The 16,448-nt window shown below is 36.7% G+C and overlaps 2 protein-coding genes across 8 annotated transcripts in view; both read left to right on the top strand.

Moving 5' to 3' along the window:
* LOC149179703 (GPI transamidase subunit PIG-U) overlaps positions 1–16,448 on the top strand; it is a 398,977-nt gene that overhangs the window by 241,230 nt on the left and 141,299 nt on the right. The window lies entirely within an intron of this gene.
* Positions 65–1,756, top strand: LOC149179704 (kinesin-like protein KIN-14U). 3 transcript variants are annotated; one of them, XR_016257404.1, is made up of 2 exons: positions 65–881; positions 1,125–1,756. XR_016257404.1 is itself a non-coding variant. In XM_089418040.1 (2 exons), exons 1-2 carry the CDS (start codon positions 733–735, stop codon positions 1,431–1,433), a joined length of 408 nt encoding a protein of 135 aa, XP_089274166.1. In that variant the 5' UTR covers positions 68–732; the 3' UTR covers positions 1,434–1,756. The 3 variants fall into 3 exon arrangements, 1 of the variants encoding a protein (XP_089274166.1); XR_016257403.1 differs by having other exon boundaries at positions 65–1,037; positions 1,175–1,756; XM_089418040.1 differs by having other exon boundaries at positions 68–881; positions 1,175–1,756.

The following is a 16,448-nucleotide window of genomic DNA, read 5'->3' as shown; positions in this document are numbered from 1 at the left end:
GAGAGATCTCTGTTGTTTACGAGGAGGGCTGAGAGCAGTGTTTTACAACCAGGACCAGGACTCCGACCAGGCCGAGGATCGACTCCGACTCCGACCAGGATTCGGTAATGACTCGGCCTAGTCGATTTCAATGACTCGGTCGTTGTAAAAAATACATTAAATATTTATTTTTTTTATAAAAAAACATAATTTTAAATATTTTAAACATAATTTTAAAGATTTTCATTCATGTTTCCAAACACATAGCATTATAATATAGATGGAAGACAACATATGATCAAACTTTTTAACTTGACTAGGGGGGTTTATACCGGAGGGTCTTATGTATTTACACTTTGGTTCGAACACTTTTAATTCAGGTTCTAGATTATAGTATACACATTTTAACCTTGAAAACTAAACATATATAGATATGTGTTTCTATTTAATTCTTCTGTGTTAAAATGCTCTTCATATTTACAAATTTTGCTTGTTTTTACCAGGTCTTCCATGTTTCTAAATGGATTTATTAATATGTTTGCGGTGCTGCAATAGTAATTCTGGATTGTGGTAGTAATTACATAATGCCATTTTATATTCTGCATAAGGAAAATTTTGGTTATTTAAGTGTTGGGATTGATTTGCCTCTCAAATCAAGATTTTGAAATGTGCTTCTATTCTCTCACAGAGCTTGATTTAAAGATTTGAATAGATTGAAGAACTTTCTAATATTGGTATAGCCTTTTAATTCAAATGGATGCACCAAGTGGTATGGAGATTAAAAATCTGATTGAAGCTGTAGCGATGGATTTCAAACAAGCATTTCTATGGTACCTTATTGGCAGATGGACAAGATCTACTGTGTGGACCAATGTCAATGAGGCTTCAAGCAGGTCACATAGGTGAGAGTTGCACTGTGGCAGTGGGGTTTACTAAATTTTGTGCTCTGTTTTTTCCTGATTGAGGTCCTCAGCAAAATCTTAAAGAATGAAAAACCTCAAGTCCAGTGGATTCATGACATCCTTTTGTCTCTGTAAGCAAGAAGATATGTATTACAGGTAGACATCTAGATACAACACTAAAGGTTAGATGTGTTAATACACCTTTCAGCATAATTTTGCTTACTGGGAAATTTGGTTTTTCAGAAAATGCATATTAGAAAGCTTTTCCTGAAGAAAGCTGTTCCTCTTTTCAGCTTGATCAGGATTGTCACTAGGGGTTTGAGAGTTGATGAGACATACGCCATAACAGGTAAGTTGTGGATGGTTAATTTAGGTGGAAGCGAACAAATTCTTAAGACACAGGCTAGTGGCCAAACTATGGAAGAAGCAAAAGCTATAAACTTGTCACTTTCTGCCTTTGGAGATGTTATCAGTATATTGCAGGGAAAACAGCCTCACATATCTTACAGGTACTTGGACTTTTGGATTCGAAAGTATGAAGAGGATCTTTGATCTACTTGCAGATCTGAAAAAAATTAGTCATACCTGACATAATGAAAACATCAGAGAGATAAACAGCAAGATTCTGAAAAGAATATCACCATTCTATTACGAGGGAGAGGTTACCTTTTATAAGCAAGGCGCCTTCTTATTAACTTGATTACAAATAGTTTTGCAATGGTTCATGGCATACTTTATGCATTGTGTACTTCATAATAAAATTACAGACATCCAAACAGATTAATTTCACACCACAAATCCAAAAAAAAGTGAATAAAATTTATTTTTTACGCTGCCCAGCCGTTTTCCAATGACTAGGCCTGGTCAATACGTACTCGGCCTGGTTGACCGAGTCAACTATGACTCGGCCTGGTCATTGGATGACTAGGCCGAGTCATAGTTGACTCGGCCAACCTAGCCGGTTACTTGGCCTGGTCGTAATTTTTTTTATCGGCTCGGTTTGACCAGGCCGTTTCCGAGTCAACTCGGTCTGGTTGTAAAACAATGGCTGAGAGAGATTCATAACACGAATTTCTTGGAGAAATCAGAGCTGTCTGAAGCTCGTTTTTCTGGCAAAGTTTTCAATTGGCTGGCCTACATTTTATGGAGATCTGTTAGGGTGTTTAGCACGCAGATAAAGGATGAAAAGGGGGACAATGTGCACTAGACTCGAGGAAAACTTTAGAGGAGGATTCTTCAGAACTAAGGTCTATTTATGAGAAGATAATTGACTATCGTTCAAACTCCAAAGTTGTCAGAGTTCTAGAATTGTGGCTCGAATTTCCAGAATTAGAGCTAAAGCTGTGACACGAATTCCAAGGTAGTCGGCATGACATTCAAGGGGAGATAAGTACCTTGATGTTTTAGTGCCGTGTAATTATTTTCTCTGAGATAAGCTAATAAAATCCTCTTCTAGACTAGCTTTCCCCTTGTGGGTTTTTCTAGGGTCAGAGTTTGACCAAAAACTAAGTGTCCTAAATTTATGTGCATGGTGTTTATTTATTTTATCAGTTGAAAAGTGAAAATTTTTGGAAAATGTAACTAGGTTTGGTCTTCATAATTATTATTGTATTTATGCCATTGTATATTTTATGCAAAATCGAAAAGAAGAGAGAAAATTTATTTTTCAAGCATGGGTTTCATGCTCAAGTCAAATTATTATTTTATTGAAGCATGTTCTTCATGCTCATTATTATTTGTATTGGTCAAAGTCAAAGGCTTATTTATAGCCTAGAAAAGAATTTTTCAAATATGTAATTTGGGTCAAAATTGCCTCTAGATGCCAAGTCGGCCCTGCCTGTCAAGTTGGCCCTACCCTAGAAGACATGTCTATTTGAACCCCTTTGGAGAATATAAATAGAGTGAGAATTGAGCTCGTTTGAATTTTGGACACACACAATTCACATGATCTGTTATGAAATATTGCAGAAGGAAGGTGTAAGGTCCCACCTTACCAACCATCAGTATTATAGAGAAATAATGAACACTAAGACTCAAAATGCGATATTTTTTATTATTATATTATTATTATTATTTTTATTATTATTTTTTAACTTTTTAAGACAAAAAAGTTAATGCAGGGCCATATATATATATATATATATTTATTAGTATCATTTACACTGCACACTAAATTTTACTGACGAACCCATGGTAATTTTAATCTTCTCATCAAAGCTACAAGGATCATGGTTCATCAAGATCCAAAACTTACAACCATAATACTTGCTTCTCAAGCTTAAAATCACATTTAAAAGAAAGAGTCTTTAGTGGGATGAATAAATATCAAACTTTACAAACCACAATTTTCAATAAGCTAATTGTTAATTCTGTTGCAATTAAATGTGTTCAAGAGTGACTAATTTGATTTTATTCTAAATAACATGCCTATGAATTCTTTGCTTAAAAGGATAATTCAACTTCTAAAGGAGTGGTATCCAATAATTATGAATTCATATGTAAGCTAACATTACAACAATTCACTTACCCAAATTTGACTTCGTTAGCATTAATTTTTAACTCGATGGAATTATCACGCATATTCATTGAGACATTTCTAGGAACACCTTGGTTACAAATCCTAGTTTCACTTAGGCATTTTCGCAGACAATTCATAAATGTAATTAGCTTAGCCATTGAAGCATTATGACAAATAGTTTGCTAGCATGCAATGTACAACCATTGAGGCATTTTGTCAAATACTTGACAACCATAATCCCTTAAGGCAATTTCACAACAATTAGCTAACATGAATCTAAGATTACATAACTTCATTTTTCATTATCAGTAATACCAATAATTGAACTTAACATATAAGTAGAACTATCAACCATCTTCATTGTTGCATCTCTACCAACAATTCAGGAACATGAATGACTACAAACATTTGGGAAATTTTGCAAATAGCTTGCAGCCATGTAAGCTACAACCATTGGAAAATTTTGGAAAACAGTTAGCAATGATAAAATAAGTTACAATAAAGTTAATATAAGAAGGTTTTCGGAAAAAATCACATTGCAAATATTTGGTTGACGCGTTTCGAACCAGCCAGTGTGGTTCATCTTCAGGACAAGATGAAGAGACAGATCTCAGAGGAAGGCTAAAAAAGAAGATAGGCCATCTTAATGGCTAGAAGAAAACGACTATATTTGACTAGGGGAGGGAAATATTTAGATTGTTTAAAAAAATTGACGCGTTTCGAACTAGCCAGTGTGGTTCATCTTCAGGACAAGATGAAGAGACAGATCTCAGAGGAAGGCTAAATAAGAAGATAGGCCATCTTAATGGCTAGAAGAAAACGACTATATTTGACTAGGGGAGGGAAATATTTAGATTGTTTAAAAAAATTAATAATTAATAATTATGTATTTATTTAATTTACTTATTATTATTATTTATTTAAATATATGTTTATTATTATTATAATAATATAACTAAACGAATATATTTGATATTAAAAAAATTTATGATTAATTATTTATTTAATTATAAATAACTTATTTATTTACATATTATTAATATTTATATGTTTATCCGACTTGGAAAAAATAACAAGGATTTAAAAAAAAGAAGTAAATAAAAATAAAAAATAAAAAAGATAAATAAAAATAAAAATAAATTATTTAAAAAATGAATAAATATTAAAAACGAATAAATAATAATACCAAATGAAAAGAGAGGCGGTTCTTCGCTCAAAAAAAAAAAATAATGATAATAAATCAATAAATAAATAAATAAATAATAATAATAGTGCTAAATAAATAAACACTGATAATGAATAAATAAATAATATTACTAATAAAAATTAATAAAATAAAAAAAAGGAGGGTAATCCTCTCTAATGAACAATAAATAAAATGAAGAATAAAGAGGGAATAGAACATAAAACAACTAAGAAACGAGATGAAAAGCATAGACAAAGAAGGAGAAAAACTAAGAAGAGAGGGTGGGAATTCAACAGCTACTAATTTTCCAGCCTTTATCCCTATTAATATTATTAGAAGACTTCTCAATTCCAATGACTTCCTAAACTTGCGGTGATGAAAATGAGAAATCTTTGTGATGACCTTAGCCTCCTCAATGCATATATGATGCTTGGTCTTCATCGCATGTTCCGCCAGAGTTGAAGATTTGGTCCTCCCATGTTTGATATCAGCAGCGTGTTCCTTAATCCTTTGGTTAATAGACCGACCCATTTCGCCAATGTATGAGGTCCCACACGAGCACAGGATGATATAAACACCTTTCAAATCCATAGGGTTCACCTGGTCTTTAACAGACTTTAGGGAGCTTCTAATGGTGTTGAGGGGTCTAAAGGTTGAGGGAACATTATGCTTCTTCAGGATTCTCGCAATCTTGTCTGTCGTCCCTTGGATGAAGGGGAGGTGAACTCCTGAACAATGATCAATTGTGTCAGTCTTAACCTTAGGACCCTTACTAGCTTTGAGGAAAGCTTTAACACCTTGTTGCCTACTATAACCATTCTGGATGAAGACATTAAGGAGATGGGACTTTTCTTTAGAAAGGTGGTCTTCATCTGAAATCCTTAGAGCATGAGTGGCTAACATGCTGAGAACACCTATCTTCATAAATAAATAATCATAATTTTTATTTTAAATATCAAATATAGCCGTTTAGTTATATTATAATAATAATAATAAACATATATTTAAATAAATAATAATAATAAGTAAATTAAATAAATACATAATTATTAATTATTAATTTTTTATAAACAATCTAAATATTTCCCTCCCCTAGTCAAATATAGTTGTTGAGTTAAATTATAATAATAATATATGTAAATAAATAAATAAATTTCCCTCCCTAGTCAAATATAGCCGTTTTCTTCTAGCTGTTAAAACTTAAGATGGCCTATCTTCTTATTTAGCCTTCCTCTGAGATCTGTCTCTTCATCTTGTACTAAAGATGAACCACACTAGCTGGTTCGAAACGCGTCGACCAAATATTTGCAATGTGATTTTTTCCAAAAACCTTCTTATATTAACAAGTTATGGATCACAGAGCTTGAATTCAAATACCATAAAGTTGTTAATCTATCAAGGTATCAACCATTGAGACTTCAAAACAAAAATTTCAAGTGCATGAAATAGGTTAGTGTCATCAATATAGCATCCAAGATGAAAAATATTTCAGCAAAACCAAACAATAGGCAGTCCATACATGCAACAACAAATCTGCAAAATCTACCAGATTAGAGAATCAGAGTCTGAAAACTTGTTTTTTTGAATCAAAGTGCGGGTTACATGGCCATAAGGTATGGATAACCCCCTGATGTTGATCTGAATCGCAATAGAAATGCGATTCTTTAAAACAACAACCAATTTTTTTCTACTATCTCATTTATCACTTTTGTCAAACACTTAGTGTGCAAACTTCATCTACAACTGTACAAGGAGAAAGAAAAACCAGATTTATGCTAATATGATATTTTCATCAAACTCATGGCAGCCTGAATGCTTCAGCCATTAAGACCTTCTATCAATTAGTTTGCAACAAAACTATACAAAAAAAACTTACATAAAATGAACTACAACTATTGTGGAATTTCTTCAACATTTAATGTGCAACATTTTATATACATCTAAGTTTCAGCCAACAACCAAATAAGCAAAAACCATGTAATGAACTACAAAAAGACACAATATAATGCTATCAACATACTTGACAGTGTATTTATACAACTCCAAAAAGATGGGAGTATGCTCCAGCTCTGATATCCTTACCAACTCATTGTGAACCATCCGGTCTTCCTCCCAACCATATCCATGAAGAACTTCTCCCCCTGGAATATCCGAGCTGTAAAAGTTCACAAGTAGTAAAAAAATACAATAGTAGAGGGATATACAAGGTAAACTAAGGAAGATAATTTTCACTTCCTCTCAATACCACTCATGTTCAACTTCACTAGCTAGAGCTACTTAGTAGTTTAGTAAGAATTTTCAGATTCATTTCGACAATAATTGATTACTCTACATATCTCTCCCTCTCACAATCTTCCTCAAGTCTCTCCCACTCTTGGCATCACAATGCACTTCCTTTCTTTTCAAGTGAGAAGACATGAGACACTTATATAGGAGGAGCAACCAATTCTTGTCATAAGGGAGAGTAACATATTCCATTTAGAGGAGTGTAAATCATGCCATTAAGGAGAGGTATGGATGGCTTAGTTAAGGAGAGTATAACATATGTAATAAAGAGAGCGTAAGAGGAATCTTTTATGACATGTCTTTAATGACTGTAAGAGGAATATGGCATTCTTTGATGAGTGTGAAAATTTGGAAGACCCAAATTTCTACTGCAACAACTGTTTAAGTTTCTTCTATTTGTTAAATCAATGAACAAATTATTTACTGCATCCTACACCAAATACCGAAGCTAATACACTGTAGCGTTCACCAATTAAATTAAATGTGGAAACAAGAAACTGAGCAAGAAAGAAATACACAACACATGGCATCGTTATTTTTGGACAAATTTACCCGGAAAAACCCAATGCAGGAAAACCAGTGCAACAATTGAGGGTTTGTATTATTAAGCAATAGTTTTCTGAATACAATCTTTGGATGCGTTACTGGCTATCTAATACAGAGAATCTGACTGGTAGAAGATTAATGAGAAATACCTCACACTATCACTGGTGATCTGACACTAATACAGGCCCTGGATGGCTGGCCCCATGCTAGCCCTGCACAGCTACTATGTCAGCCTACGTAGTTCTGCGTCAACCTCTCTAAGGATTTGCATCACCTCTTCCCAGATCTCTTGCTGTTTGGAGCTTCGTTCCTCTGGCTCTGTGGTCTCACACCCCAGTTTCTGGTTCTGGAACTCGACTTCCAAGCTAAATTTCGGACTCCCTTTGAAGCTCTGTGCTGCCTCTACGTGTCCCTACATTGCCCAACGTAGCGTCTGCGCTGCCTCTTCTGGATCTCTCTCTACCACCTTTGTGATGTATTCTCGGATCATGAAACTCTCCAAGTAGAACTATCCCTGCCTCTCATTACAAGAAATCACTTCAATCTTCTCTCTAGCAACTGCTGCGATGCCCTCTATGAGAAATTCGATCTCTTGATCTCTCCCTGATGTATTTTCCAAATGCCCATCAAAGTCCTTCTTATAATCCTCCAGTTGAGTAATCAATGACCTAGATTGGATTCCAATTAATGGCTCATATCATTTGGACTCGATCTTCGCCTTCTTCTAGAAGTTTCACCCTCAATTTGATTAATACCCTTTAATTATTTTAATTTCCTAAGTTTAGACTTGGGCACCCATTAAAAATAATAAATTATTTTAATAAAACTCTCTCCATGTGGAATTTCCAAAAATGATTTCTGGGTATTGTGGAATACATGTGTCGTAGCCTCCCTGCAAATTTTGAGGCTAAGAGCACATCCGATGCTACCAGAAATTAACACTCACTCTTAGTGAGGAATGTGCTCTAGTAATGCAACCTGCTGAAGCATCACTCTGACTCTGAAACATCTCCCTTTGCGCTGCTGATGTCTGACATCGCTGCCCATCAACTACTGCACAAATGTTGCATCTGCACTGCTGTTGACCCTGCCACTGCCAAAACTGCATTAGCAATCGAAAAGCATGCAAAATTATTGAACGGGTGTTCAACATGATGCATTTGTTGCTAGAGCTTTGACTGCTGCTAGTCTCTGCACTGACCCTCTGAAGCCTTTGCACTGTTGCTGACTCTGCACTGTGCCAACTGCACTGCTGCCAACTTTGCTTTGCATTGCTCAGTCTTTGGCGCTCCTAGCCACTGCAACTGTCACTTCGACACTCCTCTGCACCAACTGACATTGGTCCATCCTGCTACTTCTGATCTGGGCTCCCGTAGCAAGGTATTGATCTGAGAGGTGGACTCCTCAAGGATCCTGCCCATCTGTAGTTCTTTCGAACTTACAGTTCTAGATCACCCCACCTCTCCCCTAGAGGTATTTGGGCAATCATGGCAAACTCCTCCTCCTCGATCTTTGCGGATGCAACCTTCAGATCATGCTTCTCGTCTTTGTCCTTCTTCTTGAGAGGACACTGTGTAGCGTAGTGACCAAATTCACCACATCGGAAGCACTTGATCTTCGAGACATCCTTCTTCTTTCTCCGTTGCTCCTGCTGCCCCTTTGATGCAAGGGCTACATTCTCTTCCTCCTCCTTGGGCTTTGTTCCACTGTTGCTGCTGCTATCAAGTTTGCACTTGACTAAGTCTCTCCTCATCTCTTCTCACCGAAGAGCGATCCACATTCCTTTCCAATCCGACAATCTCTCTTTGCCCAGGATATTGTGGACAAACACTTGCCATTCTTCTGAGACTGAATTTAGGGCCAGCCTCACCATCTCGGTAGGCTGAGGTGTTGACCCCACAGCTGCCAACGAGTCTCGGATTTCCTGAAGCTTCGTTAGGAATGGATCAATGCGTTCCCCCTTCTGCATCTGTGTGGATCTCATCTTCTGCTCCAAGTACATCTTCCGCTGCTCGGAAGATCCTTCGTATAGTGTGGCCAATGCTTCCCACATCTGCCGGGCAGTATCCTTGTTGGCAATGTGACATACTACGTGATCTCTCACTCCGTCGAGGATCAATTGTTTGGCCTTTGCCATTTCAGCCTTGTACTTCTTGAGCGAATCTGGATCCACGGGTACAACTACCACACTATCGACATAGGTTTTGAGATCGTGCTCATCCAGAAGGCATGAGATCTTTGCCTTCTAGATCACATAGTTGGATGCACCTTCCAACCGATCCTGATCTCTTAACTCACTAGCTGCCATTTTTTCCAGCGAAATGTCAAACTGCCTCCTCTCTCCTCTGCGCAACACTAGGCTAGCCTACACAATCCCTGCTAGAGTTAGTAGATATGCTCCTCTCTGCTGCTGTCGAGGAATAGAGAAATCGAATTCCCTGGTTAGGAATTCTCTGAGGAAGAAATTCCCTCAACAATGTCTCCTTCTTCCTTTTGACGCTTTTCTGCCCCAACAATTGCTGCAGAAAACTGCGTCTCTCCGAAAAACTGCTCTGTGCTGAAGCTTCTGTGCTGCTCCCTCTAACATTGGCAAACTTTGATCTGGAAGTCTTTCTCGTTGTCAACTCACTCAGAGAGAGACTTTGCTAAAAAATTTTGACCTCTTGGCCTAGACTGTGCAATCCTTCTGGGGATTCGTTTTGCTACCTATGCTGCACTTTCGAACTCCCTCCTTCTCTTCAACGCTGGCTCTTTTGGTCTTCTCTCTTGCTTCACCTGCACTCTGATACCATGTGAAAATTAGGAAGACCCAAATTTTTACTACAACAACTGATTAAATTTCTTCTATTTGTTAAATTACTGAACAAATTGTTTACTGCATCCTACAACAAATATCGAAGCTAATACATTGCAGCCTTCACCAATTAAATTAAATGCAGAACCAAGAAACTGAGCAAGAAAGAAATACACGACACATGACACTGTTATTTTTGGACAAATATCCTCAGAAAAACCTAGTGCGGGAAAACCGGTGCAACAACTGAGGGTTTGTATTATTAAGCAGTAGTTTTCTGAATACAATCTTTGTATGCCTTACTGGCTATCCAATACAGAGAATTTCACTGGCAAAAGATTAGTGAGAAATACCTCACACTATCACTGGTGATCCGACACTAATCCAAGCCTTGGATGGCTGGCCCCACGCTGGCTTTGCGCAGCTACTGCGTTAGCCTATGCAGTTCTGCATCAACCTCTCTGGGGATCTGCGTCACCTCTTCCCGGATCTCTTGCTGTCTAGAGCTTTGTTCCTCTGGCTCTCCGGTCTCACACCCCGGCTTTTGGCGCTAGAACTCAATTTCCCAACTGAATTTCAGACTCCCTCTGAAGCTCTGCGCTGCCTCTGCATGGCTGTATGCTGCCCAACATAGCCTCTGCGCTGCCTCTTCTGGATCTCTCTTTGCCTCCTTTGTGATGTATTCCCGGATCAAGAAACTCTCCAACCGGAACTATCCCTACCCCTCATTGCAAGAAATCACTTCGATTTTCTTTCTAGCAACTATTACATCGCCCTCTCTGAGAAATTCGATCTCTTGATCTCTCCCCAATGTATTTTCCAAATGCCCATCGATGTCCTTCTTATAATCCTCCAATTGAGTAACGAATGACCTAGATTAGATTGTAATCAATGCTCGGATTATTTGGACTCAATCTCCGTTTTCTTCTGGAAGTTTCACCCTCAGTTTGATTAATACCCTTTAATTATTTTAATTTTCTAAGTTTAGACTTAGGCACCCATTAAAAATAATTAATTATTTAATAAAACTGTCTCCGGGTGGAATTTCTCAAAATGATTTCCGGGTATTGTGGAATACATGTGTCCTAGCCTCCTTGCAAATTTTGAGGCTAAGAGCACATCTGATGCTACCATAAATCAATAATAAGTGCATAAAAAAGAGTGTAATGTATTATTAAAAGAGAGAGAGAGTTACAGAGAGCCATGAGAGTCATGAACGAGAGAGGTGTGAAGTGATTGAGGAGATGAAGGTGACTTGTAATTCCCTTTTAATAATAATATCATAGTCTCATAAAAGATATTAATAATATTAATAATATTGAGGATTAAGTCAAGATTGAACTATTAGGATTGATTAATGACAAGTTAAGTGATTTTCTTTCAACTACGCTTGATTACCAATTTATGCAAGGTGATTTACTACTTTTGGAAATCCATGTTTGAGATGCTAGACATGACTTTCTATTTTTAGAAAGTCACTCTAGGATTGTTAGAATGAGATTTTATTTAAGGAAATTCATCCATGAGCTGTCGATTTTCAACATCCATGAGTGGTATTTTTCTTTTGGAGAATAGGGATTCCACACCCCTATTTCATGCATCTCCATGCCTTAGTAGATTGAGGACTCCGCGCCCTGAACTACTTCCAAGATCCAAGATTCCACACCTTGATCTTTTAAATATTCAAGACTCTGCACCTTAAATATACAAGACTCCACGCCTTTATTTTTCTTGGATTTAGGACTCAATGCCCTAATTTCCATGCCTTCTCATTTGCTGTGCTTTGAAACTCCATGTTTCTCCTTATGGTACTAATTGTGAGCTTTTACCCTTCTGATGGTTCATTGGTAAGGCTTTGTTCCAAGACATGCACACATCACAATCTCATAGATCAAAGGAATCAAATGAATTTCATAATGAAATTAACTTAATCATATTTTACCGAGAATGGTGCATGACTTCCATAGTCGTTTTGGCTTTGAAAAAATGACATCCACAGTTATTCGTAATTGAACATCCTTATTGGAAAATGACCAAGTCCCCTACCGCATCCTGCTTAGTACAATATTGGACATATATAGTCATACAAATCATGTATCATCCATAAATCGTAATTAACCATCTGTTCCACATAATCATGATCATCCATGGATCTATGTGTCTCAATCCTGGATCACCATCCATGTCATACACTTGCGTTATAAGTGAGATGCAAAAAGAGAAAGATATGTATAACATTTACTTAACCAAAACCATCTAATACACATAATCAAAGATACCACACATAGGAGGAAATATAACTATGTATATAAAACATTGTTACCCCATCCAGTGATCAATCTGCCATACATAAACATAAGAGGAAATATAACTATGTATATAAAACATTGTTCCTCATTCAAGTGGTCAATCTGCCATACATAAATTTTCAAGAATCACCCTTAACGGGAGTGACAAAATTATACTAGGCAAAAAAGGACACTACATAAGGAGGGTCGAAGTTTAAAATTGACAAGTAAAAAAAGGTTTCTCTTAAGCTCAGATTTGTGAAAGTTCTGCCTTGACACATCTCTTGTTGAAGGTTTGTTTTTGATGCTGTACATGTTGCTGTCTTGCTGTTGATGGATTTGCTATGTGGAAGGAGGGTTTGACTTGACATCTTGAGGGTTGGAGTCTTTCTATGGTCATGGGTCTTGGATATCTCACTTTGATTTGATTCTATAAGAAGAGAAATTTTCTGGGTTTTCCCCTTGGAGTGGTTTTTCCCTGGCTTAGAGCCTATATCTTTTGTTCTTTTTATTCTTGTGATCTTCATGTTTTGTATGTTTGGTAATTGTTTGATGAACAAGACATAATAAACATTAATAAGAATCCAACAACATTCACAGGCAATTATCAAGGAAGAAAAATCTACATTATTTTGTAGTCAAACTGATTTCTCAACATGGTATTAGAGCTAAGGTTGGCAGTTTGAAGATCACATTTCTGTTGGCATCCTTGAAAAGAACTCTATTGAAATCCTTATCAAAAGATCCGATCTTGTGATCCAAATTGAATATTTGCCAAGTATTTAAGAAGTTTGCATTAATGTTAAAGGTTGAAAATACAGATATCTGAATTGGGTGGTTCTCTACAGAAGAAAAATTTGTGTCTGTGGCTCGCTCTAATGATTGGAGGCTTGCTCTTATAGTTCACTGTGGCTTGTATAACTTTGTTTGTTAGAAAATCAGAAAGGCATAAATATTTTCTTATATAGATAATTACTTGTGGTTCTTTTATCCTTACGTTCTTCTTTTATCTTTTAGTTCATCAAGCAATTACCAAAACAATAACACAAGGACAACAAATGTAGGCAGACAGCCAGGGCAAAACCCCTATCTTAGGGAAAACCTAGTCAACAATTCTTCCTTCAATAGTTTCTCGAGATAATCCAACACTCTTTGACCTAGAAAAGGACTTCCTCCGCACCAAGTCAGCGCTCAATCCTTCTTGCAAATGATAACTCTTCAAAAGCAAGTTCGACCTAGCAACATCAAGATGTAGTAGCAGCTTTGACCCAGTAGTAGCAACAACAACGACTTCGACTAGACAAAGAAAACTTCGATCTCCCTTGAGACAGCTTAGAAGTGAGAGAGAGATGGCCCAAAATTTCAATCTTGGTGTATTCTATCTTCCTCAAAAAAATCGCACTCCTTTTTAGCTCTCCTTCCAACCCTTTTCCAACTTCGCACTTCCCAGCTTCCAACATCAGATATCGAACTATGTTTGAGAGAGTGAATTTCTCTCAACGAATTCAAACCACGTTGTATATATAACCTTCTAGTGAAGTTGAATTACCCTTCTTGAGGCCGACTTGGTGTGGAGGAGACTAAATTCATTTTTGACTCAAAAATAATTCTTTTTACATGATTCGAAAGCCCAAGAAGGGTCTCTTTTAATGGACAATGACTCTAATGACTCAGAATAAATCCTAGAAGTCCTCAATGGGGACTTTGACCTAAAACAAGATGACCCAAGCATGAAACCCATGCTTTAATAAGTCATAATAATAATAATAATAATAATAATAATATTTTCTTCATTCTTTTGATAAGTACATTTCATTGTGACTCAAATACATTTATGAAGACCAAACCTAGTTACATATTTCAACACTCCCTCTTAACTAGGGAGGTATTCATAAGTACAAGTACAAGGAAGATCTCAGAACACATGAACCATGAAGAATTTTAGGCACCGCAATGCCATGGACTAGATTCCTGACCAGGGCAATCTATCCAGGTGGGACTAAGATGGACTAAACCTTCCAACCTAGCTAGGTACCATCATGCGTACTTGCTAAGTATCAACCCATGGATCTATGTGTGTATCCTAGGTCAGAGCTCTATGACCAATGCTGCCCTCCCTACTTTGGGTACTAAACATCAACACAAAGTGCTAGCAAGATGTCCTCCCATGCAATGTGTCTCACACACAAAGCCTCAACTTTCCCAATTATTCCAATCGTAACAAATCCTTCCCGATCAAACAGACCAATAACAAATCTCTCTCGTGTAACCTACATGCTATCATTCCTCAGAGAGATTTACCTGTACAAACACAACCCTAATTAGTAACAAACTTTCAAATGTACTTAAGTAAACACAAACCATGGGGGTTTTCGAGACAACTAGATGTTGCTTCTCAATTTATCACAGTAGGACTTTCAAATGAATCTTGACAGAAGATTCCTCAATCATACATTTTCTTTTCCTACTTCATATGTAACAACATATTCTACATAGATCCGACCTTTGTTTTCTTATTTCAACAACCCCTCAAAATGCAGTCTACAATTTCTTTTAAGGTGTTCAACATGACTATTATATGCCCTCCCTCTCAACTTAGGGAGATACCTTTCATCCAAGCTCCCTCTTAACTTAGGGAGATTCTTTTCATCCAAGCTCCCTCTTAACTTAGGGGGCTCAACTTCTTTTGTACGACATCGAAGAATCTTTCATGGCTTCCATCCTTCTCATTAGAGTTATCATGACTATTATAAATTTCTTCATCATGTTTTTACTTTATGGGCATCTTCACCATCTTGACGACTACGTATCTGCAGAACTTAGATACCAAGTACAACCAAATCTATAGAAGCATGAAGTTAACCATCAGAATCGTATAATAGGACCATTCAAATTTAGACATCAAATACTCAAAATTGGTTACAAACAAGAGACACATACACTTCAATTTCTTGCTAGGGTTTTTGTTATAAACCCTAGACTATTTCATCCGGACTTTGAGCATTTCATAACAACCTTCATTACATCTAGCGTTTCAATGTTTTTTCCAGAGGCATGACATATGCTACTACATCATATTGCAAACCCTAGAAGCAATTTAAACAAATATAGATCTACAATGTATCTAACAACTTTAGAATTCATATGTTAGACTTCCTACTAGGATTTAGTGTGAAACCCTAGATTTCATACATGAGCTTTTAATAGTCAAAACCAATCACAACTCAGTAACAACATGACTAGCTTCCACTAGGGTTTGTTGTAAACCCTAGATTTTACTAATTCTCAACAACCACAATACAAATTCAACTTTATGTAATTCCCAAAATATCACACTGTCATCATCTAAGTCACCTGACATGGGGACATGAGACACGAAGGACACGGGGATTCGAGTGTCAAACACAGACACGTTATGACACTTTATATATATATATATATATTTCTTACACAATTCTCATTCATGATACAAATTCATTGATTAAAACATAGATCTTCATCTAGATGTAAGTTTTACTAAGTAACATTATGCATACAAATACAATTGTGACATAAATGATAAATCATAATACATATTCATCAATGATCCAATAGGAGAAAGACAAGATACTGTAGTTTTCTCATTAAGTCATCAAAATCAAAATGTGTACAATGTTACATAGGTAGTAGCAATGCCAATGGAAAATAGAAATAGCAAATACAAAACAACTACAAGCCTGAAGGCAGTAGGTAGCTCATGAGTCATCAATCCTCATAATCAAAATCAGCATCACTGTACTCATCATAATGGTCACCACTGCTCTCCTCTGCTGCATCCTCCTCCTCTGTTTCCAGTGTCATCTATGCATCTGCTGGTGTGGCGGATGACCCCTCAAGAGTATGACCATCATCAAAAGTGACAGGCTCTAGCATTGGGTCATTAAGATCCATGTTGGCCAATGCCAGCTCA

The sequence above is a fragment of the Pinus tabuliformis genome, chromosome 3_2 (assembly GCF_031772625.1).
Source record: "Pinus tabuliformis cultivar Carrire ecotype Pingquan chromosome 3_2, CPIR1, whole genome shotgun sequence".
Classification (NCBI taxonomy): Eukaryota; Viridiplantae; Streptophyta; class Pinopsida; order Pinales; family Pinaceae; genus Pinus; species Pinus tabuliformis.
The sequence above is the reverse complement of the archived record's forward strand: the minus strand, read 5'-3'. Positions and strand labels throughout refer to the sequence as shown.

Excerpts from the sequence above, each read along its gene's own strand:
- LOC149179704 (XM_089418040.1), top strand. The coding sequence starts at position 733 with ATGGATGCACCAAGTGGTATGGAGATTAAAAATCTGATTGAAGCTGTA. Across the intron at positions 882-1,174 it reads GCTTCAAGCAGGTCACATAG|CTTGATCAGGATTGTCACTA; the intron begins GTGAGAGTTGCA and ends TCCTCTTTTCAG.